A 25,838-nucleotide genomic window follows, 5' to 3' on the forward strand; every position below is an offset into this window, starting at 1 on the left:
CGGGTGCCCGCAGCGCGCATGCGTCGGCGGCGCGCCACTGGGGGAACGGAGCGGGCAGCGCCACAAAGCTCCCGCGGGCCTGGGCGGGCGCTGGGAGAAAAATCGCGAGCGCTCGCAGGGCGCAGGCGCCGGGGATGGTCGCGCATGCGCCGAGCCCGCCCGCCGCGCGGCCCGGCTCCCTCCGGCGCTCCGTACGATGCCGCCCCTCGCCCCGCGGCGGGGTCAGGGCGCGGGCGGCCATCTTGTGGCGGCGGCCCCGGCGGGTTGTTGTCGGTGAGGCCGCGCCGCGCCCCCCCCGCGGGCGGAGCAGCCCCGGCCCCATGTCCTCCTTCTCGGAGTCGGCGCTGGAGAAGAAGCTGTCGGAGCTGAGCAACTCCCAGCAGAGCGTGCAGACGCTCTCGCTGTGGCTCATCCACCACCGCAAGCACGCGGGGCCCATCGTCGCCGTGTGGCACCGGGAGCTCCGCAAAGGTGCGCGGGGGGTTTGTCCGGCGGGGGCCGCTCTGGCAGCCCCTGCCCCGAGGTACCGGGGCCGGCCCGGGAGAAGTTGTTGTCCCGGGAGTTCGTGGGAGCCTGGGCGCTCTTTAGCTGCTGTGTTGTTGTTTAGTAAACTTTGGGGGGGATACCGCGTGTGAGCGGAGCATTCCGGTGACACAGGCGGCGGTTTTGGGAAGGCAGAGGACGGAGGCACAGCCAAGTGTGGGTTGGGAGGGAGGGGATGCTCGGCTCTGGGCGGGCGCTTTGGGTGTAAAACCAGGGATGTACGAATTGCGTTCCCCTGACTGTGCTCAGGCAAACTTGGAAGTGCTCTGGCTGTTTGGCTCCGTTTTTAAACTGTGGGTTTGGATTCATACAGCTCACCCATTACAGAGCTAGTGAGAGGAGATAAGCAAAGAAGAAGCAGAAGTCTGTAAAACTCTTGGGTGCTCTCAGCCAGAAACATTTTGTGCGCGTTTTTCTTGCAGATTAACAAAAGGTAATTTCCCAGATGGCTTCATCCTGAGGTCAAGGGGACTGCCAGTGCCTAGTGGAAGGTGTTCCTGCCGGGGCAGGGGGTAGGAACAACGTGGTCTTCAAGGTCCCTTCCTACCCAGTCCATTCTGGGATTCTGTGTGGATGATGCCCTGTCCCCAGATTCAGCCAGTGTCCCCATTCCCCTGCTGGCACCGGCGCTGTGCGCCCCTTGGAGCAGCTGGGGTATCTTCTATGTGATTGCTGGTTTTTACCATTTGAAGTTTATTGATGAGTTTTTGGAAGATCTGCCTTTGCTCTGTTGTGGAAATGAGCACCTTTGTTTTCTGCCTTCTGTGTGTTTGTGGTTCTTTTGCTTGGGGGAACAGTGAATTTCCCTAATTCTAATTTTCCCTAATTCTGGCCATATTGATATAGAATAGGTGGTGTCAAAATGGGACAATTTAGGGTATATTGAAGAAATTTGATGGTAGGAGCATTGTTTGGAAAATTTTTAAGTCTCCACAATAGCTTTTTCCTACAGTTTCATTCATTCTGAGTTACGCTGTTTTATTCAAGTATTTTTCCTGAAGTTAATTGATAAAAATAAACTATTTGGTTTATTAATTTGCTGATGGGTTAGAACAGCTTTTTAAAATTGTGTTTAAAATGTATTGGTTTCTCAGAGTTGAGGTGTCACTGCACAAAAAGCATTAAACTCATGTTTGTTTTTATGAGTTAATTAGAAAAGAGCAGAAGTGAGGACACTGAGAACTACTTGATTTGAAAGCCCCTGATTTCCTTGGGTAACATGGAAATGTTTGGAACTTTGGTTTTAGACTGCAAAGCTATGAACAACTTTGAAAGCCCTGTTAATGATTCCAGGTGACAGAAATGAGAAATAAATGCAAACTCTCCTTTTGTTTTTTCCTTTTTTATTTTCTTTTTTCTCCTTTCTCAGCAAAGTCGAGTAGGAAGCTTACTTTCCTATATTTAGCAAACGATGTCATCCAGAACAGTAAGAGGAAAGGCCCTGAATTTACCAGGGAATTTGAATCTGTTCTCGTGGATGCATTTTCTCATGTTGCCAGGTATGTTGCTGTATTTCTTCAGCTTTCCTCTCTAGGGATTTGCATTCTTGTTATTCAAACTTAATTCAATTGGATTTTGTTGTTTTTTTAAGTCTAGGGGGTGCTTGTACCCTGTCTGTGGTAGAGACTGGATCCTGACTGCTTTGTGGTTGGGGACTGTTTAGTGTAAATGGGTAACATCGTCCTTCACAGCTTCACGTGTTGTTTGGACTTTATTTCAATTGTTACCTAAAGATCTGGCAGATCTGTTTGTGGGCAGTGGAATTGAGCAGTTGGGTGTGTTTGTTAAAGCCACATAATGAATGGCTCTGCCCCATTGTCAAAAGACTGTAAAAGAGCTGATGTCTTGGGTCACTGGGTTCTCACCAGCCTCCTGGTATGAGCAGTTTCTTTGTGTGTTTCCCGATCAGTAATATCCTTGTTGGAGGAAGGAAGAATTTCATAGTTAGAAGGGAAGAAGTGATGCAGCCACCACCTCACTAAAATGCACTGTTGTTTAGTTAAGGTTGTGTCTAAATGGCATTATGAGTCCTGTTACCTCAGCTAAATAACATTAATGCTCTGGGTATTTGTCTTTTCTGGAGGGCTGTCTGACTGTTAGAGCACACTCTGAGTGCATTTAAGTGCCTAATGATCCAATTAACCTGCTTTTAATTGGGATGTTATTGGCTGAAACAGCTGTTTAAAGTTAATACTCAGAGTTCAAAACTTGTCAGCTTCTGGGTTTTTTATAAACTCTTATTGCTAATTCTGAATGATAGCAAGTTTCTTCTTTCACAACTTTTCTGCCCTTACTTTGAGGTGGGAATAGTGGAAGACTTCCAGGCAATCTTTAGGTCAAATATAGGGGGAAATTGGTCACAAGTGTGTTTTGCAGTTTGTCTCAGACAATATGGGCAAGATTCTCTCCAAATGTTCACATATTGCAGTGGGTGCAGTTGCCAGTTTGGAAGATGCTCTCTGAAAACATAAGGAGTGTTGGATCAGCTGAACTGTAATGATTTCCCAATCTTTGAACAGAGAAGCAGATGAGGGCTGCAAGAAGCCCTTGGAACGATTGCTGAACATCTGGCAGGAGAGGAGTGTGTATGGCAGCGAGTTCATCCAGCAGCTCAAACTGTCTATGGAAGATTCCAACAGCCCCCAAACAAAAGGTACATGCATATTGCTTGTCATGTGTGTTTTGTTCTTAAATTGGTGCATGTTTCACTGGAATTACTGTGAGGTGTTGAGCTCGGAGTTGAGTTGTTGCCAGAGCTGGTCGTGGAGATTCCTCAGGACTGTGTTGAGAAGTCTGATTTTCATTAAATCCTCAGTTCTGGTTTGCAGGTGTGCTGTCTTGGGGCTGGCAGTGATCCTAACTGGGTGTGATGTCTGGTGCTGCTTGTGCAGATATAGTGCTCCAGGGCTGCCTTTTGGGGTGAAAGCAAGTCAGTCATGCAGGGAACTGTTGTGTCCACCTCGAGTTAAGTGTTCCACTTTGCATCTCTGAGACTGCTCAGCTGGGTTATTAGAGTGTCTTATTCAATACCGTTAGTGCTTTCATTCTCATATTAATTGTTTTGTTTTCCATAGTTACTGTATTTTATTATGATGTGGCAAGGAGTTTTGAATAATTGAAGTCTGGAGTATATGCCCCAGAAGCTTGTCTGGTCTCTTTTTTTCTTACACCAGCTGATGTCATTTGGAGAAAACTCTAACTTTGCATAGTATTATTAGAACATCACAGGTATAACCTTATTACTGCACAAGACCTGTGAGAAACTGAGCATGAGCTTGTGTTTACTGTGCTTTGATTTACTGCTTTGGCACATCTTGCCTCTTCTGTAGCACTTGGAGGTGTTTTACTGGTAGCGCTCCAGTGGAAAGACGGCAACAATGGGATGCCTCAACTATGGAAGGTGAGGGTCATTAAAAATCAAGAGTGTTCTGGTTAAAGGAATATTTGTCCACCTTACAGCTGAAGGAAGTGGATGCTCCACTCCTGGAAGTGTTCGAGTCCAGGTTGGATGGGGCCCTGAGCGAGCTTGTGGCAGGTGCTCCTGCCCATGGCAGGGGAGTTGGAATGAGGTGGCCTTTAAGGTCCCTTCTGTTAAGCCATTCTATGATTCTGTGAAGTGTCAGTGTCTTCAAATGAGCTGGAATGACATTGCTGCTCTGGTCATATTTTTTTCTCTTGCTCACAGAGTTCTGATGGTGTGAGAGAGTTGGTCTGGTCATTAGTAAAATGCTCTTATGCCATTCTTAGGTGGTTAAAACAAGGTCTGATTGAGTCAGTATTTAATGTAGACTTAATATGAAGATGTGAACATATATGAGATCTGTATGTGAAGACCTCTCTGGCGATAGCTTTGTGCTTTTTCACACGGTGCTTTGGGCAGAACTGCTGAATGTGTGCTTCAGCAGCTCACACCAGTGCCCTTCCACCTGCCCCTGACTGAGGTATACCTTTTGGAAGACGACTTTGGCAGTTTTTTCCCCAAATGTTGTGAGCCAAAGGGATGCCCTGACCAAAGGGGTTATCCCATCTTTATGGAAACAGAAGGACTCTGTGCTCTGAGGGGTGAAGGTGAACAGTCTCTGTATGAACTGGCTCATGTTGGGGTTCCTCTCATCTGGGTGCAGTGAATGCAGTGATAACACCTGTGTGTTATCAAAGGCCAGAATTTACACTCCTGATAACCCTGACCCGATTGACTGAGGATTTGGAACTTTCATTTAGTGTACCTGGGTAGGTGTTTCACAAGTGTTTAGCTTTGTATCTAAAGGCATTGATAATTGATATCATGTGTTATTTCCTGCTCATTTGGCAACCAGCTGTCACTCAGTGTCCTTTGCCTTTGGCTGATTGTATCAACCTCTTCTGCTACTCTTGTCTTCTGCACTTAAAAACATTTGTACAATCAAACTTCCTAAGAGTAACAGATCTTTGTCTGTGGGAAGCAGAGTGGAGGAATACAAACCCTTCAAGAACTGCTGTGTGCACAGCTTCACTTGGCAAAAAACTTAATTTTTTTACCTGGGTAATTAGAGATACTAATGTAGTATATTTTATTTGAAGGAAAGTTCAGGCCTTTTCATGAGCCTGAATGTTACTGCCTTGTCAATTCTTGGTCAAAAAGAAACTTGAAAAATTATCCTGTGGATTTTTTCCTTGCTTTGACTGGCATGTGTGCAAATTAGCTTCTTGATGGTAAGAGCTAGTTTCCCCTGGGGGCTTTATGAATTTCTGAGATAAATTGGTGTTTGAGTTTCTGGTGAGTTGCAGAAGGCTTTTTCGTGGTTACTGTATTCCGTTTTCAAACAGGTGAATGTAAGCAGTATGGAGATTAAGGTGTCCTGGTTTACAGATAGAACAATTGTCATAAATGTGGAAAACCATAGTCCAGTGCTCCTCCAAAGCCATTCTGATTTTCTGGGTTTGTGGACTCCCAAGGTAGACACAGCTGAGAAATAGGCAATGTTAGTGTCTCTAGATTGGTGCAAGCTGTGCTGTTAAAATGTTGGAGCTCCTTAAGGGCATCTGGTGCTGTTGATAACACCTGGTGCTGTGATAACAACTGTTCTTTGCTTTAGCCTGAGGTATGGCAACAGGTCAGTGCAGGTAGTTCTCTGTTATTTTTCATACTGCAGTGTCTTAAATTCCTGGCCTGGTGGGTGCTTCTCTTGGAGAAGGATGACTCTGCTTGTCTTGAAAGCATCACTTAGAGTTGTGTGACTTGCCAAAGTGCAATAGAATCCTGTATCAGTGAGGAAATAAGTCTTTAATGCTCATCAGTCAGTGTTTCAGTGGTACAATTTGTTTCTTGTTTTGTGACTAGCAAGGCCTTGGGTAATGCATGGCAATTCAGTTGTCTGCACATGCTGAGTTCCTGCTGTGGAGCAGAGCTGATTTCCCTTCAGAGAGACAGAGGGGTAAGACAACCAGCCCTGTCTAAGCATTGTATTCCCTGGTTTGACTGCTCAGTGGTGCAGCTGACTACCAGATTTTAGTTTTTCAGGTTCCTTAAGGAAGTATGCATATGCATGGAAATGAGCTTTTGAATATTGATACATTGTTTTATCTCTAAATCTATTCATTAAGCTTGCATTTGCTTTCTCATTAATCTCATTTTTATTAGAATGTTTCTTTTCACAAGCAATAGGGAAGAGAAAAAACACCTATTTCTCTCAAAGACTGGAAAAACTAGGTCTTAAAGGTTTGATGTGAAACCCTTCAGGCAATACAGCCGATATAGCTGATGTGTTTCTTTTTTGTTGTCTTTGTAACAAGCAGTTGAAGAAGGTCCTTGAATGTGCTGTGATATAGGAGTGTGTCACTCTTAACACAGAACTGAGCCGCTCCCTGACTGCTTTCATTGTGTTTATGTTGCAAATTCTGGCACAGAAAGTCAGACCTGTATTAAAATATGGAGAAGAACAGAGAGGAGAGCAGGCAGGGAGGCTTCTGAGGGTAGCTGAATTAAAAGCACCTGGACACAGGGCTAGGTAGGGTTTTGGAGCAGCTCAGCTCTGGTTCTGCTCACCCTAGGAGAGGCTGCCAACAAATACATATTGTAATGAGAGCTTCAGGAACCACAAGTAATCTGCCCCCAAAGAGAGAAGGGTTTGGAATGGTTGGAGGCAGTGCTGGCTCATTAGAAGCCTGTTTACCTCTGAACAGGCATCAGGAGCTGAGAACAACAGTGAGCACCTGAGCTGGGAAGATCCCTCAGGTGTCCAGCTGACAGGAAAAGCTCATAGTTGTCAGCAAGGCCTTGGACACTGTAACCTTCCTCAAGTCAGCTGAGATGGTTTTTAGCATAAAAGTTGATGCAGAAATGCTTCTGCCTATGTCTGTGGACTCTGCAACAGCAAGGTAACAACATCCTGGAGTGTCACTGCACAGGTGTTAGGAGAGCAGTTGTCTGTTGCTTTGGAGAAATGGAGAGTGCTTTGCCCTTTGGAGGCTTTTTGGGAGTAGTTCAGTTTCTGTGAAGAGCACAGCAAAGCAGGAGAGCTGACTTCATTGGGGTTTCTCTGGCTTCTTTATGTCCATGTCGAGGTGGGCTCTTGATTTTCTTGGAAGAAGCGGTCCATATTCTACAAGGATATCTTGATTGTTTTGGAGATGTATTACATTCTGATCAGTTCTGGATGTTCTCAGTGCTTGTTTTCCCCTTCTCTGGCTGGATTTGACACGCTTTTCTGCTAGTGTAGACTGAGATGGTTAAATTACTCCTGGCTGGCAGATTTTGTAAGTTCCCCAGGCAAGGTGTATTATATAATCTATGCCATGCTTCTGTTCTCTTTCAGGAGTCCTTTTGCTCCATATGCTCTTGGGTTTGCAAATAAGTGTAGGGATTTTGTTCTATTTTGATGAAATTGAGATAGTGTTTCTAGAAGTCTCCAGTGACTTGCTTAGGTTTGCAGGTGCTCATCATCACTGATTTCAGAGCGGTTCCAGTCTGACTCACGTGGCCTTGTTCAGATAGAATATTCAATGAATTCTGAATCCTCTGTGTCAGAGTGGTGAGCAAGTGTAATGCTGTGTCTTGTGGTAGACCAGTTGGCAGCACAGCAGGAATAACTCTTCAGCAATTTGAATCCCAGCTCTCAATTTAATTTCACTTGTGTGGTCATGCATTCTTCTGTTTTTGGCTCATGTTTATCCTCTGTTGGTTAATTATTTTATGATAAGTACATACAAGTGATAAATACTGATGACCTCTTGTGCTGGGCTGGGTAATTTTAAATGCTCTCTTTGCCCACTCTCTCATCTGCTCATCTCCTGTTCAACCCAGCTCGTGTTTCTTGCAGACATCAGTGGGCAGCAGCTGTTTCCCTTGTTGATCTAGTGCCTCACTGGCTTGTCAGTCAGATTGCCAAGCACTCATACATCAGATGGATACATGCAATAACTGGCTGTTCTTTTTCTAGCCTAGGTAGCTTTGTTTTACCAAACATTAACAATTCCTTTGGTTTAGGGTAACTTTTGAGTGCTGCTTTGCCTTCCCTCTGACAGACATGTTTGTGTCTGCTTTGGGAAGGTTGTTCAGCTCTTTCCCCAGTGAGGAGGATATAACAGATCCTCTGATTTGTCTCCATTAGAATGAAGTTTTTTCACAGAATTTTTGTAGGTTGGAAGAGACCTTTAAGATCATCGAGTCCAACCCATGTTCTAAAGTTTTTGCATATGTCCCACCTGACAAGGCAGGCAAAACTCTGCATTTAAAGACAGACCTTTGTTTGGTTCCCCATTAGAATGGGACAGTCTGGTTTTGTTTTAAATTGAGTGATCTTGGATTTTCCTGTGAATCAAAGTATATACAGATTATCTTGGCAAGACTTGATTCTATTGAATAGATGTTCTTAAGACTGCCCAAAGATTTCTTACAAATTACCCCGTATCTTGTTATCTTTGGTGGCAAGTCTGAAAAATTATCTACCTTCTTTTGAAGGTTCTGTGGCTGGATCAAAGGCTTCGTTAATACTTCTGACTCATTTAAATAAACTGTCTCTTCCCTTTCAAGCTAATGTTTGCCATGCTGAGGTTCATTTAACCAGAGCTGTCTTGCTTTATGACATCCCTGTTTCTGAAGTGTTGCAAGTTATGTGCTTGGAGATAGATCATGCTTTGTCCATTGGTGTTGCTGCTGTCACATCTTGGAGTTGCAGTTTCACAGAACTGTCCTGAAGCCTTTATTTTGATGAAAGAGTGGAAGGTTGAATAACAAGCAATTACTGTGATGATTGTGGGACCACAGGCAGCGTATAATTCATGCAAAAAGATAACTTGAAATTCCTCTGTCCTTGTGTACCTTCACATCACTGCTTCATTTCTAATGGTAGAAATCCTCACCCGTACACTCAGTGTTAGCCAGAGCATCTGAGGGTTGAAGTCTGTCATTTATTGACAAATAGCTCATTTGTCTTTCCTACTTTCATTCTGAGAGGCACAAACACATATGAAGTGCACCCTGCTCGTGTATCCTCCGCCTGGTATGTACAGAGACGCATGGGGGAAAAATCAATCTTTTATTACTGTTTTGCATTTGAGTGTTTGGAATATGATGCCAACATTAAAGTCCAGCTGTGGTCATCCCCTAGAGGGCTTAATCATCAGAGCATCCATCTGGTGTAATTCTTTGAAGTAGAGATAGTTAAGGTGGGCAGATCTGGCATCTAAATGAGTTGTTTCTATGTCTTCAGTTGCAGAGGAGAAGAAGTCTTTAAAGCGAACTTTCCAGCAAATACAGGAGGAGGAAGATGATGATTACCCTGGGAGCTACTCACCCCAAGACCCCAGTGCTGGGCCACTGCTGGTATGTGGAGTGGGTTGAGCCTGGGAGGAGCTCTGGAAGCCATATGGCCACCTCCCCTGTGTCACAGCCACAAGGTGGAGCTGACAACAAGTGAAATGGGTTTAGTGGCGAGCTGCACTTTGGGGTTGAGAAGTCCATGTGAAATGGAACGGATTCCTTTTTCCTACTGCAATAGTGTGTCGCTTCTGAGCAATTCCAGGTAGTCTAACCCAAGATCTGAGTAGTGCTGCCAGGAAAGAATCTCAGAGGACTGCTAGGAGAACAGGCCATATTTTAAATTATTTTTAAAATCAATGTGTAGCCTCTAAAATCTAAATGTGTAAACAGTTAATACACAATTTCCTTTTGTAGGCCATATCTTTCTGTAAGTTATTTAAAAGCATAAAAATTGTTATATTTGTATGGAGCTGATAGGAAAACCACCATTGAAGACTTTAGAGGCTCCATGTTACTGGTGTGGAAATATTTGGAATGAAATAGAAAATCATTGTGGCCATTTGAGGCTACAGAATGAACATATGTTAACCCAGAGCCTATTTGAAGGGGATAAAAAATTACACCATCCATCTGGTAAACTGTAAACATTGAAAAATAAAAATAAATAACAGTTGTCAAGGAAATAAGTGAAAATTTTGTTGTTGTTTTTACCTCCAGATGCCTTGCAGCTTATGGTTTCTCTTGATTATAAACATTATCACTGTTGGAAATCGTTTGCAGTTTGCAAGGAAGTAGTAAATATTAAGTAATGGACCTCTTTGTTTTTCAGATTAAGAAAATATTTATTTAAAATTTGTTAGTGTTTTCATTAGCTTTCAAACTATTGAACTGTAGTTTAAAAATCAGTGCATGTGTTTATGGTACTAGTGTTCTGTTTCAAAAACCTCCCCTACTTGAGAATTTTTAAAACAAAAAAGCAACACTTTGTTCTCCATGTTCAGGGAGTTTCTTTACTTAAGTTTTTTTGAGCAAGGAGGAAATACAGCATGTCAGGAATGGTCCACCTAGAGCTCTCCTCATCCATGTCCTTTCAAAGTTTAGGTGCATTTTGAGTGAATTTATTCAAACTGACACATCTTTCCTCAGTGCACAAAAGCCAGCTGAGAGATGAGCTGAGGGCACACCAAGGAGCCCAGTTCATTTGTAGAAAGCTGTGTGCTTGCAGGGAGCTGGGTGAGGACAGCCAGGGCTTTGCAAAATCAGGACATTACAAAGTTTCCTTTATAGGAGGAGCTTTTATCATCATTGGAATTGATAGTCATTAGCAAGTTAAAGAATTCTAAACCTTGTCATGATGGAAATTTAGTATAGTTTTAATTGGGCTGATGGAAATTTGGTGTTGGGTGTTTTTGCTCTGTCAGAATGCAGCTTTAGAACAGAACAAAAAGGTGCCTGTGCACTCCAGGGGGGCAAAGAGACTGTCAGGGATGCTTGGGTGGAAGATTCAGTTCCAGCTTGAGGCAGCACACAGGGCTGGTGGTTCTCTCAGACTGGTGTGGTCATGTCCTTCTCAGCTATGTCTTAAATGATCACTTTTCTTAATTGGACTGAGAAGTTTCCCACTGCAGAGTCTTGAAAAGGATGACTCTGCTGTAATTATACAGGAGGAGCTGAACACTGGGATAGTGTAAACTCAATGAATACTCCTTGTGTTAGGTTTAAAAATTGAAGAAAATATTCCCCAAATGGTGCCTTTCAGAGGTGGGTGAGCTCCTCTGCAGTGACCACATCCCTTGGGAAGTGGATGTGGTTAAGGTTACCTGGTTTTACTGTTACTTGTAGACCGAGGATTTGATCAAAGCCCTGCAAGACCTGGAAAATGCAGCATCAGGAGATGCAACAGTGCGGCAAAAAATTGCTTCCCTGCCTCAGGAAGTTCAAGATGTTTCATTACTGGAGAAAATTACAGGTATGAGACTGGAAGATGAATGAACATGGGTCCAAAGAATAACTTAGAAATCAAAGTGTGGGGTTTTTAATAATCACAATGTGTGGTGGAGTGAATTCCTGCTTTTGTGTCCTTGCTTTGTAGTTCTGGGGTAATTAACAGATAGCAATCCTGTGAAGTAACACTGAAGATTAAACTTACATAGCTGCTTCCATTTCTTTGGCTTGGACTGAGGCTTTTGTGCTTTGAGAGCATCATCAGCATTTTGCAAGAATATAAAGGAAATTGGGCCAGATCTCTCAAGTGGATGCATTTGCTCTTAAACACCTCAGCTGTTAAGATATCTTGAAATTTTATCAAACTGTGCTGAGTACACACGTACTCCTTGATTGATATATTTTTGAGTTCTACCAGACTGCTGAGTACACACATACTCCTTGATTGCTATGGGAAAGGCAAATTGCTACCCCCGTTAATCTGTCAGTCTTTGTTTAAATTAACGTCTGCAATTGCATTTGAAAAGTAATTTTAATAGAAGCATTTAGAGGTTGAACTGATTTGACTCTTGTTCCTGGAGGTAGTTTTAATTTAGAACTCATTATGAATTATCACTTATTTTGCCATTCATAATACATTCTTAGTGTCCAACTGGACTGTGTGCAATTCTTAGATTTGTGTCAATACATTTGAAATTACTCATATATAAGAGGAATTAACAAGTGCACACTGTGTTTAAATGTAGAAACGGCCTGATTTGTTTACCTGAAGGTACTTCTAACATTTTAATTAACCTGTTTGTAGAGGCTTACTATTCACAGATTTACCTCTCTGCTTTCAGTGACATCTCTGCAAGAATTAAATGCAGTAGGTGTCTAAAATGCAGCCCACAAAGGGTGTATGTCCTATTTCCTGTATATCCCTGTGATAAAAGCCCTTATTTTCCTGTCAAGCCAGAAGTATATTTACGAACAAGATGTTATTGTGCCTGCGGCTCATGAATTGCAGCCCTTCTGTCAACAATTGGAAGTTTTAAACTTTGTCCTCTAAATCACCCAACGCTTTTGCACGCAGACAAAGAGGCTGCGGAGCGGCTCTCAAAGACGGTGGACGAGGCGTGTCTGCTGCTGGCCGAGTACAACGGGCGGCTGGCGGCCGAGCTGGAGGACCGGCGCCAGCTGGCACGGATGCTCATCGAGTACACCCAGAACCAGAAGGATGTGCTCACGGAGAAGGAGAAGAAGCTGGAGGTGAGTGCCTGTTACTGGGGCTGGCAGAACAATTGGCTCACCAAACGCTCACCCTGGACTCCTAATCTATGGGTTTCTCCCGAGGGACATGATTGTGTTGCCTTTACATTCGATTCCAGCTGTTACCTTTACTTTTGGTTCTAGATTATCTAGGTTCTAGTTGTCTTTACACTTGGAATAAAATGGTTAAGAAAGCATTGTTATATCTGGAGAGTGCAAATCTGTTCTGATGTTCAGTCTAGGTGTTTCAATGCACCTGAAGAGCCCAGAGCTCTATACTTCCTAAAGAAAAATAGACTTGCCTAACACATACCTTATTTTGTTATGACAAAATTTCAAAAAATTAGCCTTTTTCAAAAAATTATCCTCCTTTTGCCGTAATTAGCTGAGGTTTTTTTATACTGCTTGGGTTTTTTGTTGTTTTCCTGATGGTTAGGTGTCCTTCATCTGCCTCCTGAGCCCCTGCTTGTTTAGGGGAAGCAGTTTAAGCCAGATCTTCTGCTCTGCATCCTTTAACAGCCACTTACCCACAGCTTCAGTGGCGCAGTGTAAATGGGGCTGGTAGTGAAAGACAATGACTTGTGTTTCCTGTACAGCTCCTTTGAACAGGGAGGGCAGGACCCTAAAACAGCCTGGGGCTGAGCCGAGCCCCCCTGCTCAGGCTGTGCAGCCAGCTGTTTACAACTGTTTATCCGAAACGTGCCTTCTCCATGGAAGTTCTTTTGCAGCACGTTGTGGGACGAGTGGGGAGTTTAATTAATGGCTGTGGTTGTATGTCACTCTGCCATCTGCTAAACTGCCCCTTGGCGGCACATTAAGGGCTTCTCTGCACCGCGGTGCTGGTGATGAGCAGCTGCTGCGGGGTGGGATGGGAGGGGACGTGGAGGACAAAATCTCCTGGAAGGAGACTGAGCTGCAGCAATTGCAGTCTGTTTACTGTCGTGGCAAACCTCCTCCTCTGACAGCTCGGCAACATTGTTCCCAGATAAAACTCATTTTCAGTGTTTTCTTTGCCTGTGTTTATATTGGAGTTTCTCAATGCCTTGTGACTAAATTTCTTCAAGCATAGCATCAGTCTTATGACTGAGTCAGAAAAAACACTTTTAGACATGGATACAGATGATGCCATGAAACCAAATGTTGTTTGGCAGCTGATTTATTTTCTGTGGAAGTCTTGGGTCAGGTTTTGGAGTTTTTTCTTGCTTAAAGAAGGACACCTATATATGTAAAAAAATACATAAATGATAGGCATACAGCTGTTTGCAGTAAATAGGTAGCAAAATGCTGCACAATAATACTTTAAAAGGCCCAGAAGAGTTCACAATTTTGCGTCGGTTTGAGACTGTGAAACTGAGAAATCCATAATGACAACATGAAATTAAAATTTCTAATGCATTAGCTGAAATGTTGTGACAATCATGGAGGTTTTTTGTTTGGAAAATATCCTTTTGGTAAGTAGTGTTACTTGAAAATTTTAAGTCTGGCAGAGGCAGAAATGTAACCCTGCAAATTAAGTGTTTTGCTGGTTGAGTTGCTTTGTTAATGATAGCAATCCTGCTGATGGCAAGGGGACAGGCTGCTTGCACACTATTAGTTGTAAACGCAGTTCTTCGCTACATTAGAAAATAAAGAATGATCCTATTAAAAATATTAGGATCTTATTAAGTATCTGTTTAGGTTGGCATCGTTGGCATCTTTGTCATTCTGCCAGACAAGGTGGCCTCAGTGCTGTAGCAGCCTAAACAGAGTTGCAGGAAATGCCACTCCAACAGTGAACGTGAGGCACGATTGATATTCGTGTCAGCTCTCAAACCTCAGTGAGGGATGTTGCCTGATTACAGCGTTCCATTGTTCTGCCCTTGTAGAGGGTTAATAAACAGTGGAAGATGTTGGTTACAGATAAGGCAGGCCAGATCTCCTTATCAGTTTTGTATGAGTCTTTGATGTTCTCACAGTATTGATAAGCCTGTATTTTTCTTTGTAGTGCTAATAAGCATTTTACTAGAAGGATCTGAAACTTGTAACAATTAAAAATGTATTAAAAACCAAAACATTTACTCAGGCAAGGTCTGAAATGAGAAAATAACTTAAAACAATCTAATTTTACATATCTACTCATTGTAGGCTTTGCTCTCTTGAAGTATCTTTTCCAGAATCTTTGGTACTTTTGAGTTTTTCCTCTTGTGCTGAGGAAGTTTCCTGACTTAGATGAGAGGTTGTGTTTGGATGGAAGATGGATTGTTTACTTCACCATCCTCATCCAGCCAAGGCTGTTGGTTAGGCAGAGGGGCTTCTGACAGAAATAAAAGTCAGGGCTATATTTTAAGAGATGGAAATACCTAATTTAGAAATTACTCTGGATGTTTTTTTTGTATTTTATTTACTCGCAAAGTCTTTCACTGTGATAGCAATGGAAGTAGCTAATCTGGGTCTTTTAAAAACGCAGCTTTTGTGGTCTAAAGAGCTGCAGTTGTTTACTAATCCTGTTAATGCTGTCCCTCATGAAGCAGCAAATTGTCAAAGCATACTAAACTCAGTGTATTGGTGGGCTAATACTCAGAATGCTCTGCATGTCAAACCCCTGTGACACAGCTCTTGTCATCAGTTACAGTAAGGCTGTTAAACTGAGGGACACTGCTGAGGAACATGGCTTTGGAAAGGAATTACACATCAGCATGGGCACAGCTGGCATGAGTAAGGATTGAGACAGCAAGAGGCAAGGAAGCACTGGTGATTTGAAGGGAGAAAGCTGCAACAGAGCCTGAAGATCATAACATATGGACAAACTCTGGTTTTAGGGCAGCAGTGGAAAAAATTAAAGTGTAATAACTAGGATTCCTTTATCCTGGGAGTATTGTGGTATTTTGACTGTAGTCTAAGAGCACTTAAGAAGATAGATTTTCTTTAATTCTATCAGTCACTAAAATCAGCTGGCCCCAAACTGATACTAAAGAGCCTGTAACAGGACATATATTTTCAAAGGTAAGTATTCCTCATGTTAACTTCCTGAAAGGTATGGGGGATACTGTCATTCAGCAGCTGAACACTGAATTTCTTTTAAAAAGGTGCTTCATCTTGCTCAGCAATTGTGGGCTCGATACTGCAGCTGCAGTTTGATCTTCCATGCCAGGGATAGATCAGAGGTAGCCTGGGCATTCACAATAGCAGATGACAGGAAATAAAATCCACTTTCAGACAGGTGTAGAAGCAGGAACTGTTGTTTCTATGAGAATGAGAGGTGTCCTTGTATCTCACAGTAATATTGAAGTTCCAATGGCAGTTTCCTGATTTGTGTTATTTTTGGCCATTGCTGCACCATTACAATTACTGAGCACAATCAGCTGGGGAGGTTTTTTGTCCTCCAGCACCTGAGCCTGCAGAATTTCAAGGAGAATTGTCTTCTGAAGTCAGAGCATTCTTCTGGAATACATGGCAGACAAGGAGAAAAAAAATCCAGGGAATTAGCTTGTGTAAAATGGAAATGTAGTGGGGAGAACATCCCATGTTGGTGTACCAGGCAGCTGTAAAATGAAGTCAGATAAACAGATGAGACTGGAAGAACCAAGGAAATGGCAAATTGTGTAGAAGCTTCATGGGTACCTGAAATAACTACTGACAGTAGGAAACCTAGAGTGGGTGGAGGGAGGGTTGTTTTAATCTGATGGGGAGAAGAGGCAGAAAAAATAGAAGATTGTAAATTTAGAATTTTTGGTTTGATGTGCAGTCAGTGAGGGCAGTTCTTCCACATACCTTCTGTGTCTGTGTTGGTGAAAAGTGACAGGAGGAACAGAGTAAAACAGGCAGTGTGGATGGAGTGATGTATGTACTCAAATAAGTGTGTGTTTACATGTCTGCAGCTATAAATATAAAGATCCAGTTTAGGGGAATTTAAGATCCAGTTTAGGGGAAGTATTCTGACTCTTGGCTGCAGCTGAAAAATTGTCCTGCTGAGAGCTCTGGGGGTTTTTAGATGTTTGTGAGTTTTAATATTCATGGCTTCAAGGCACCTTTAATAAGGTGTTAATGCCGTGCCCACACAAATTTGCAAACCCTCTTTGATAATGCATCTGAGGGATGAAGTGCATTCTCACTTGAGGTTTTCTGGACTGCCCAGCACTACACATTTTCTTGAAATACAATTTAGTTCAGTGGGTTAATAGGCAATTTATTGCTGTGCTGCTTCCACTGCCTGGGTCTCTGTAGTGTGTCACTGTTGGCACGGCTTTGTGGCTGCTGCTTCCCTCAGACAGGAATTCTTGGGTTGTGTGGTATATTCATTTCAGTGGCTTAGACAGTGAAATAGGAGATTAAATTTTAGGGTTCCTGCTAGGAAACAAAATTGTCAGTATTTGACATGAGAGAAGTAGCAGGAGCAGCTGTAGGAAGCAGCAGCAGAGTGGGGTCGGCTCTGCGACCCTGGCAGGGAGATCCTGAGCTTGGAGCACCCAGACAGTGTCAGACCTGGGTCTGTAGGACCAAACTGGTGACTAATGGGGCAAGAAATGCTGGGCTGTGCACCAGTCCTGCCAGCTGTGAGCCACTGGTGCCTCTGAGTGTGGGGCAAGAGCACAGATTGCTCTGTAGGGATGTGAGCTGACAGCTGCAGGCAGTGTGGGTTTGTTGGGCCATGTATGGCTCAAGGCAACTGCTGTGTTTCTTTGCACAGTGGAAAGATACAGTTCCTTCACTTTGTAGGTGCTTGTAGATATTTATAGTTACAGTAGTGCTGCAAATAGAATAATACTAAACAACAAAAGCGAATAAAAATAATACAATATTAACATACAGTGTTTTTATACATTTTACTGAAGTGAACGAGTGTATGACCACTCTCTTGCTTAGCTAGAAAAGCAGTAAGATGCTTGGAGAGGTGAATGTAGCTGTTGGCTTGTGCCCTGGATGTTGATTTTTATGGTGAACATCAAATGTACTCCCCTCAATGTTTATTTCTGGAAGGGTATTTGGGAAATGGAATGATGATTTGTCCATCATACAGTGGCAGCAGCCTGGGCTTTTTCTGAGAGCTTTTGAACATTGCAGAGGTTGAAGCATTCCCAACAGCTAGAGAAATGCTCTGTGGAGGCCTCTACTGCTGCCTCTTCTGTTGTTCTAAACAAAGAGGAGAGCAAGGAAACGGGTTATGAGAGCACGCAATTCTGCCACGAGCAGAAACAGCATCTCTGCTGAAGTGTGATGAATGATGCCACAGGAGAAAGAAGCCTTGTCAAATTTAAAAGAGCAAGGCTGAACAAATTTAAGGTTGTAAATGAACTGAAGACTCTGAAAGGAAATACATCATTCAAGCTCTGATTCCTGGACTGCATCTTTCAGATAAAACCTCTGATTTGTTGGTTTGGTGCTGCTGCAAAATGAGGAAACCTGGTTTCACCCTAGCATTTGTTTTCACTTCGCTTTTGAGGAAGGTTCTGATGCAGTGAGCTTGTGGAATGGCAGAAGTTTTCCTTTCTGTTCTTTTTCTAGTACCTTTGTTTTAAAAGTACTTTACATAGGTTAAGTGGCAAGGAGTAGAAGGTAAGGAATACCTAATCAGCCTGCTGCAGTGCTGTGGTATATTTAATGTTTTTAAAGAGAGGTTTTACCTGAACATATAATCACATGGCTGTCAGACCACTCACTTCACTACATACTCTCCAAATTCCTGCTGAGCCTCTGATGCATTTTTCTCCTTGTGGTCTTCTGCTTTCCCACAGCAGGCTCAAGCTGCATCATATCAAAACTGTGCCTGACCGGCTGCTCTTCCTGTTCATTTTTCAAATTCTCACTAATGCTTAGCTAGATGTTTTTTCAGTAGATGCAATTGCTGTGATGACTTAGAGCATGTTCCTGCTCAACCCTGCGCAGGAGAGGACGCGTCCAGTGCACACTCTGAGCCAAAATAAGCTGAAATCTGTGCTGTGGTACGTGACAAGGTGAACCAGGCCACAAAGCAGTGCTCAGGATGAATTTCCTGTCATGTTGATTACAGTCAGTTCTATAACGTTCGAGCACGGCTGCTTTGGAATGAAACACTCTGTCAGCTTCATTCAGTGGTGGTTAATTCTGATTTTGCATTTGTTTCAAGGACTGAGTATCTAATTCTCTTGGCCACTGAGGATGTAGAATGCCACACACTGAAAGGAAATGTTGATTAGCAAAAACATCCGTGTGGCACAGTGCCAGTTTTTTCCTCTATCATCCTGAAACTCCTGCTTACAGCAGAGGTCTCATTATTTTGTCTAAAAAAAGCAAATAGCATCCAAATACTATTAATCTTAATATAAGCCTACTGAGCAGTGAGACAATTAGCTCGACACTGAGTACAAGCAAAGGCCTCGGAAAGCAGCAGCTTTTTAACTGGACTTTGTGTTGTTCTGTTTCATGGAATGGAAGGACCTTGTGGAAAAATCTGCAAGGTGCAGTTTCCAGGCATGTTGTGGGCTACATGAAAAACATGGTTTCCCATAAAACCTGCTTCCAGAGTCCTGTGTTGCAGAATATGGCCAGAACTTGTGGAAAAAGTGAAGCCCTCAAGCTGGAAGGGGGTTCCGTGTCTTGGCTGCTGTGTGTTCTTGAGGGGAGCAGCCAGCATTCCCTGTCCCAGCTCTGCCTCATGGTCTCTTCACTCCTGGACAGCTCTGCCAGGAGTCAGCACAGCATCTCAGGCCCAGAGGGATGGAGAGGGTTAAGCATAGAGCAGACAGTTTTCTATCATGCTCTGTGATGTGTATCCAATCTGTCCAGTAAGTATTCATCTATTCTAGGAAATCTTGGTTCCTGGATTACTCCCTTAGTTTCCATTCCTGAATTTAGTGATGGTTTTCTGAGCCAGTTTTGGTTTGGGGGCTATTGCTGCCTATTCCTTTTAAGAATTTTTTTCTGTCTTAATTTTTCCATTTGGTTTTTAGCAAGTAGGATTTAGGCCTTTGGTGTGGACTAGATAATGCTTGCATTTACTTGTTAGTAAAGTGGAATTACTTAGAATTGAAAGGATTATGGTTCTCAAGGTGACTTGATGTTTATTTTTTGTCATCATATGCATACAAAAGTGTCTCTTCAAATTGGGAGGATGTTTCTGATAACTCAGTGTTCCATGTAGCCTTCAATGTAGAGTATCCCTGAAAATAAGGACATGCTAAGAGCAATATTTTCCTAAACACTTGAAGCTGTTAACTGTGAAGCTGGAAGCAGGTTGGTGCTGTTAATATGCAGAAGAATTGTTCCTAAGTCTGTGTGTTTGCCAGCAGCAGTGTGGTTTGGACACATCTTGGTGGTTCTTAATTTGTCAGTGTGTTTTATGAGAACTGGGCTGTCAGGCAAGGCATTGGCAAGATTCTCCCTCCCCTAAGTAACTCTCTTGGGGAAGGAATGTTATTTGCATCTAATATAACTCTAATGGTCACGCAAATCATCTTCAGCTTAAAAGCCATCACATTCCAGTCCTGACTGTCCATGAGAAGTGACGGATCCTGGTCAGCCTGTCAGTTTTGCCCTGAAAATGGCAGGACATTAGTCTTTCTGTGGAGGTTGTACCTGGTTTTACATAATTGTTGTATGTGGATCTATAATTGGATCCATAAACCCATAATTGTTTTGTGTGGATCTTGGCAATTCAAGCCATATTTGAGGTATTTTCTTGGCTTCTGCCTGGAATTTGCAACTTCTTTTTGTCTTCACTGCCCATTTATCAGTCCTGGAGGACTTGCCAGCTGCCTTGCCCTTCTTTTTATTGGTTCCTATCTTAGTGGGAATTACTACAGAAGAAAGAAGCACCTGCTGATACTCACTCTTGACAGTTTGGCATTCTTGAGGAGGAAGTGCTGCTCATTCTTTCACGGCTTGATATCCATCACTCCCTGACAATGTTGTGAATTATGGATTTTAAAATATTTTTAAGATGGTCTTCTGTAGATCTCCAAGTCCAGCCTCTTCCACCTTCTCTCTGCCAGCATTTGCAGCTCAATAGATGTTCCTGCTGTCTGTGCTGTGTGTGCAGGATCTGGTGTGCTGCTGTCTCGTCTCCAGCGCTGGGCGTGTGCCAGCCCTGAGCTGAGCACTCTGGGCACTCTCTCCCTATCCCCAGGGCTGGCTCCCACGTTCTTTTGGGGAAGAATCCCAAGTGTTGGAATGCTGTGCCTCCATGGCATCTCTCTTTATCTGCTGCTGCTCTCTATTAATGCCACATTCTGGGGTTTTGTTTGTTTGGTTTTTTTTTTTTTTTTTTTTTTTTTTTTTTTTTTTTTTTTTTTTTTTTTGTTCTGTCTTCATCTCATGAGTTTCTTGACTTGTTTATCTCTTTAAGAATTCCTGGAAATGCGTGCACACACAAAAAGTGTGATTAGGGATGTGGGTGCAATCTTTTTTTGGTCCTGATTCTCTGTCTTTCATTAAAACAAGACAAATCCTCACAAAATTAATGTGTGCACCTTGAGGTGGTTTTTTTTTTTTTTTTTTTTTTTTTTGTTACTGTTCTCTAGGCATGAGAACAGCACCCTGCAGTTCATGGAGCTGGGAGGGCTTTGTTTGGACTTGATCATTTCACTGTATATCATGTGTATGTTAACAGAAGTGTTTGGTTATATTAACTCACTGAGCCTCATAAAGGATTTGAGTTTAAAACAGGCTGTTAAAAGACATTCCTGCTTGGTGCTGGCAGGAAGTTTATGGGATACACTTACTCAGCCATTGCAGGGGTATCGGGAGTTGTTGTGATTGACGGCTGCTCTCACTGTTCTAATTCAAAATAATGAAACACAGACAGTGTAAACTCCTTGCTTGTAACCCTACAGGAACTGCTGTGCTTTGATGTTTGGAGAAGGTGAAGAGAATTTCCATCACTGAGAAGGTTAGAAAGACTGGATTAAAGTTGTAAACTCTTCAGAAAGATGTTTTGATTAAACATGTGCCTAGTTTCATTTGATCTTCAGAGATATAAACTTCTGATCTCTTTGCCAAGTAATTAAGAAATGAAAAGTAAATTGATATTCTAGCTGGCTGTGTGGCAGTCTATTCTGTATGTTTTGTTTTTTTCTTAAGCTCATTGTTTCCTGCATTCTGGAGGTGCCATGAAAAGTAGGCCACATGTAGTTGAGTAAAGACTGGCACATTCAGAAAAAAATTATGTGCTACTGGAGTTTTATTCCTTCAATTGCTGTCTTCTGACTGTTACCTGAATGTATAGAATCACAAAACTTTGAAAATTGCATAAGCACTCATTAATTTGTCTTCTGTATTGGATGATTTGGATGTGTGCTGGGCTGCTCATAAGTGGCCTCTCACCAGAACTGACCAAGGTACAATTTGTTCTTTCTTCCATTTTCAGAGTCCAAACTCCTCTCTCTCCTCTTATGAACACAAGTCACTGGTGTCTCTGGGACCTGGGGAAATTTCTGCACATGGATAGGGATTCCTTACTGCACTTTTACTACTTAATCCAGACCTCATTTGTGGAAAAAACACTTGCAAGTTTCCTCTTTGGAGATATTTAGCTTGCTCTTTTTTCCCTCTGTAATAAATTCCTGAAGATGTTCATGTCTGTATCCAGTGTGGATGTGCCTTTCCCTGGTTTACATTCAGTGGTCCTACACATGTTTCCATGGTGTCCCTGCCATGCCAGTCTCATGGCACAGCTGCTGGGGTTGTAATGTGAGCTCATAAAGGAGGGCCTCTTTGACAACCAGAACTTGGGTTTGATTTAATGGCTTGAAAGGGGGAAATTGGATTAATTAAGTGTTCAGAATTGATCAAGTTGATCAAGTTCGAAAGCAATGAGCATTTTGGCAGCATAGTAATACCTGTGGTGTGCCTCAGGCTGTGGTTTCTGGCAGTGGAGGGGTGTCAGGAACATTCTGGCAGCAGCTGGGAGTCAGTATTTGGGGAAGAACACAAGGATAAAGCAACTCTGCACTGACACTTCTCTCAAATGCTCTCTCAGGCCCTAGTGTGTGCTGGTTTGGGGACATTTTACATGTAAAATTAGTAAGGCAGGGCAGGGTTATTAGTTTAGGGATGCCGGAGCCTGTGGGCAGGCTGTGAATTTGGGGCAGATGGCAGGGTCTGCAGTCATGCCAGCAGTTGCTCAGAGCACCAGGGCCTGGCCACCTTCTGTGAGTCCTCACCTGGAAGCGACTCCTGGCTTAACTAACGGCACTGTTAATTAACCTGTGCTTAATCTTTGTTCTCTTGTCTCTCCCTCAGGAGTACAAACAGAAGCTTGCTCGGGTAACCCAAGTGCGCAAGGAGCTGAAATCTCACATCCAGAGCCTTCCAGACCTGTCACTGCTGCCCAATGTCACAGGAGGTCTGGCACCTCTGCCATCTGCTGGGGACCTGTTTTCGACAGACTAGAACAAACCATGTGCCCCAGTTTTCATTATTACCAGCAGAAGTTAGAAGACTGGTGTTGGCTGGAAGTCCAGTCTTCCAAGATCTGCAGTAGGAAGGAACTTGCAGACCCTGCTTTGAACCTCTTGGCTGCTCGTACTCACCCTCTCTGTGTACACTGGCTCACGTGAGGGGAGGAAGAGGAGTGAGTTTTGTGAGCTCTAAAGGGAGTGGGGGTGGTCTGTTAGGCAAACTTCTCTCATCTTTTCCTGTACTCTTTAGTTGCTGTTTGCCCTTAGCACTTGTTACCTCCACAAAGATCACAAATCATGTGCACACATAACCTGGGAAGCTTCCAGAGGAAGGTTGACTATGCAGCATCTTCCCTCTGTACAAATATTGTATTATTTCTGAATAAGTCTCATCTGTTTTAGTTGGGTTTCTGAGCCCTATCTCTGGGAGCAGTGGAATGGCTTGTGGGGATGTGTGTGCATGCAAGTCCTGTGCCACGTCAGGGGAAGCATCTGCTCAGCAATGGTACAGGGAAAGATTTTTTTCCTAAACCTGCAGTTCCTCATAATGCTGTGGCCTGATGTGAAGGTAGTTCCCATTTGGTATGGATGTAAATTGAAGTCACAGGCAATAAAAATAAACAGCTTTTCTTTGTGAATTAGAGGTAGACTCATAAGTTACACTGTGCTGAGCAAAGCAGAACTGGATGTTACCTAAGTGGGAGTGGAAGTAAATTTTGTTCTAGCTACCTTAGATTTATACCACATTTTTCCTCTTCATTATATGAAATCAGATGGTGATGGAAGCTTTGATTTAATGACCTGAGAGTCTGGAATGGTGTGTGGCAGCTGCTGGTGTCCCTGTGACAGGCACTGTTAGGTCTGCTCTCAGGATGGTTACACTGAAAATCCAATGATATAAACTCTCTCTGTAGCTTTAGTGAAGTTGTCTGATGCACAGAAGTTAAATGTGGTATAAATATTTATTTATATAGAAAATAGACCCATATATATGCATATATCCTGTATGCACATGTACCCTGTCCATGCATGTAGATATTAGAAGGATGTACTTAATTTTGTGTCACAGATTGTGAGTTGATTTTTATAATCAGGAAAAGTGTAAAAAACAAAAAGGGTAAATTTAAAAAGCTCTTAATTCCATTATGTTGCTGGCTAGTGTTTTAGCTGCCAGGGGTGTAGTTACATTTCAGTTTGTGTGTTAGGTGTGACAAACTGGACTCTAATCACTGAACCATTCCAATCTGGATACAATTCTGTTTAAATTTAGCACCTCTCACGATAAAACAGGTTCTGTTTCTAGAGACACTTGATCTGGTAACACAGGTTTTGTAAGACAGAGGATGAAGTGAGCTGAGATGCTCTCTCTGTGCCTCCTTGGGGTCTTGAGCTGGTGTCAAAGCCAGGAGAAGAAAATGCAGAAATGCAAAGCTTGTTCTGCTCTGCATTAATGTATTTTTCAGGCTGTTCAGTAGGCTGGTCAGCATTCAGTCACAACAAACACCACCACAGCATCTTTTGATCATTCAGTTGTTCAGAAGCTCACGTCCTTTTCCTACTGACACTTCCTTTTGTCCTTTTTTAACGCTCCTTGCACCCTCACTGCCCAGCCTACAGATGTTTTTTTCTTTTAAATTTACAGGAATTTTTCCAGTGGCAAAACTATGTGTTCCCTGAGTCGCTTTGACTGTGCAGTCTTTTATCGTCCATACTTTAGATTAAGCACTGTACATTCTCTCTGCTTTTGCCAAAAATAAAAAAAAAAAAAAAGGAAACCAACACCAAACTTCAAGAACCCAAACCAAAAGACTCTTTTCTATCCTGATTCAGCTCACAGAGTTACCCCGAGGCTGTTTAAACCAAGTTATTTTGAACATTGATTGAATGTGTATCCATTATAGGACGAAAACTGATGTAGACAAATGTGTTGGCATCTCACGTTTGTGTTTTGGGCAGATCTGTGAGAGAGTTGTCTGTCTGTTTTTTATTTTTAATTGAAATGTTTTGATTTTTTTTTTAATATATGCGTGTGTTTTATTTTGCTTAATTTAAATGAAGTCTAGTCTTTAATTTTATTTGTTTTACTTTTTGGGCAAAGGGCATCTGGTGAACTGGTTGACATTTTCTGAAGGTTAAACAGATTACCCACAGTGTGTCTTTTTTAACAAAAGCTTAAATCTGTATATTAATTGACTTAGGAATTAATTTAGACATATAGGCTGCCATTTGACAGCAGTATATTCTGAAATGTCTCATAGATATCTATTTTTGAATAAAGAGGGTGTCATTGAACAGTAGTGTCCTTACTTCTTTCTGCAGTGCTCCAGCACCCTGTGGGTTTCGTTTGGGTTTTTTACCTTTCTGAAGCCCAGGCAGTGACGTGGGGAGATCCTTGTGTCAGTTTTTCATGCAGAGTGGATATGGGGGATTTCTGTAGGACATGTCAGTTGTTACTCTGGGAAAAATACAAATAAAAGCCAAACCTGGAATGGGAGGAAGGTGCCTCCCTGCATGAGCACCAGGAGCTACTGTTCCAGAGGGTCAGTGTGATCAAAGCCTCTCAGCTTTGGGGGTTTTCACGTTGCCCTGGGAGTTAATTCTGGAGGTTTTGGGGAGGCTTAGGGGTTCTTCAATTAACCAGTCTGCAACAGCCTCTGTGGGCAAACAGTGATTGTTTCATATGCCCTGGAGAGGATCTGCAAAGCGGATTATGTTTTATACTGATTTACAAATCTTCCCTTAAAGGGACTATATTTAGCACTGCTTTCACAAAGCCTTGCAGAGGCCGGGCAGTGCTTGCAGTGGGAGCAGGAGGGAGTTGGTGTGGGTCCTCCTAGTGAAAACCACCTTTGTGTGGTGTTGCAGGAACTAAGGTGGGGTTTTCAAAGACATAAATATGACAAGGTACTGGCTGTCCTTCCTTGCCTTTGTAAATCAGGTTTTTGTTGTTTTTTTTTTTTTTAAGAGCTGGAACAAACTTCTCCAAAAATACTTGACTGTTAGGCAGC

The 25,838-nt window shown here is 42.8% G+C and overlaps 1 protein-coding gene and 1 long non-coding RNA gene across 4 annotated transcripts; one reads left to right on the top strand and one right to left on the bottom strand.

Annotated features, from left to right (window-relative positions):
• The first annotated feature begins 158 nt into the window (after positions 1-158).
• RPRD1B (regulation of nuclear pre-mRNA domain containing 1B) lies at positions 159-25,122 on the top strand. Of its 3 annotated transcripts, XM_068207689.1 has the most exons (8): positions 160-471; positions 1,913-2,042; positions 3,063-3,196; positions 9,234-9,346; positions 11,126-11,252; positions 12,303-12,478; positions 21,265-21,320; positions 22,673-25,122. In XM_068207689.1, the coding sequence occupies exons 1-7, from the start codon at positions 321-323 to the stop codon at positions 21,295-21,297; spliced, it is 864 nt and encodes a 287-aa protein (XP_068063790.1). In that variant the 5' UTR covers positions 160-320; the 3' UTR covers positions 21,298-21,320; positions 22,673-25,122. The 3 variants fall into 3 exon arrangements, with proteins under 3 accessions (XP_068063791.1, XP_068063790.1, XP_068063789.1); XM_068207688.1 differs by lacking the exon at positions 21,265-21,320 and having other exon boundaries at positions 163-471; XM_068207690.1 differs by lacking the exons at positions 1,913-2,042; positions 3,063-3,196; positions 21,265-21,320 and having other exon boundaries at positions 159-471.
• On the bottom strand, positions 8,270-8,564 carry LOC137484109 (uncharacterized). Its single transcript, XR_011004750.1, has 2 exons — positions 8,426-8,564; positions 8,270-8,332 (listed from the first exon to the last, which is right to left on the bottom strand). It is a non-coding gene; the product is annotated as an uncharacterized lncRNA (long non-coding RNA).
• Positions 25,123-25,838: the final 716 nt, after the last annotated feature.

Source organism: Anomalospiza imberbis, chromosome 17, assembly GCF_031753505.1.
Source record: "Anomalospiza imberbis isolate Cuckoo-Finch-1a 21T00152 chromosome 17, ASM3175350v1, whole genome shotgun sequence".
In the NCBI taxonomy this organism is placed as follows: domain Eukaryota; kingdom Metazoa; phylum Chordata; class Aves; order Passeriformes; family Viduidae; genus Anomalospiza; species Anomalospiza imberbis.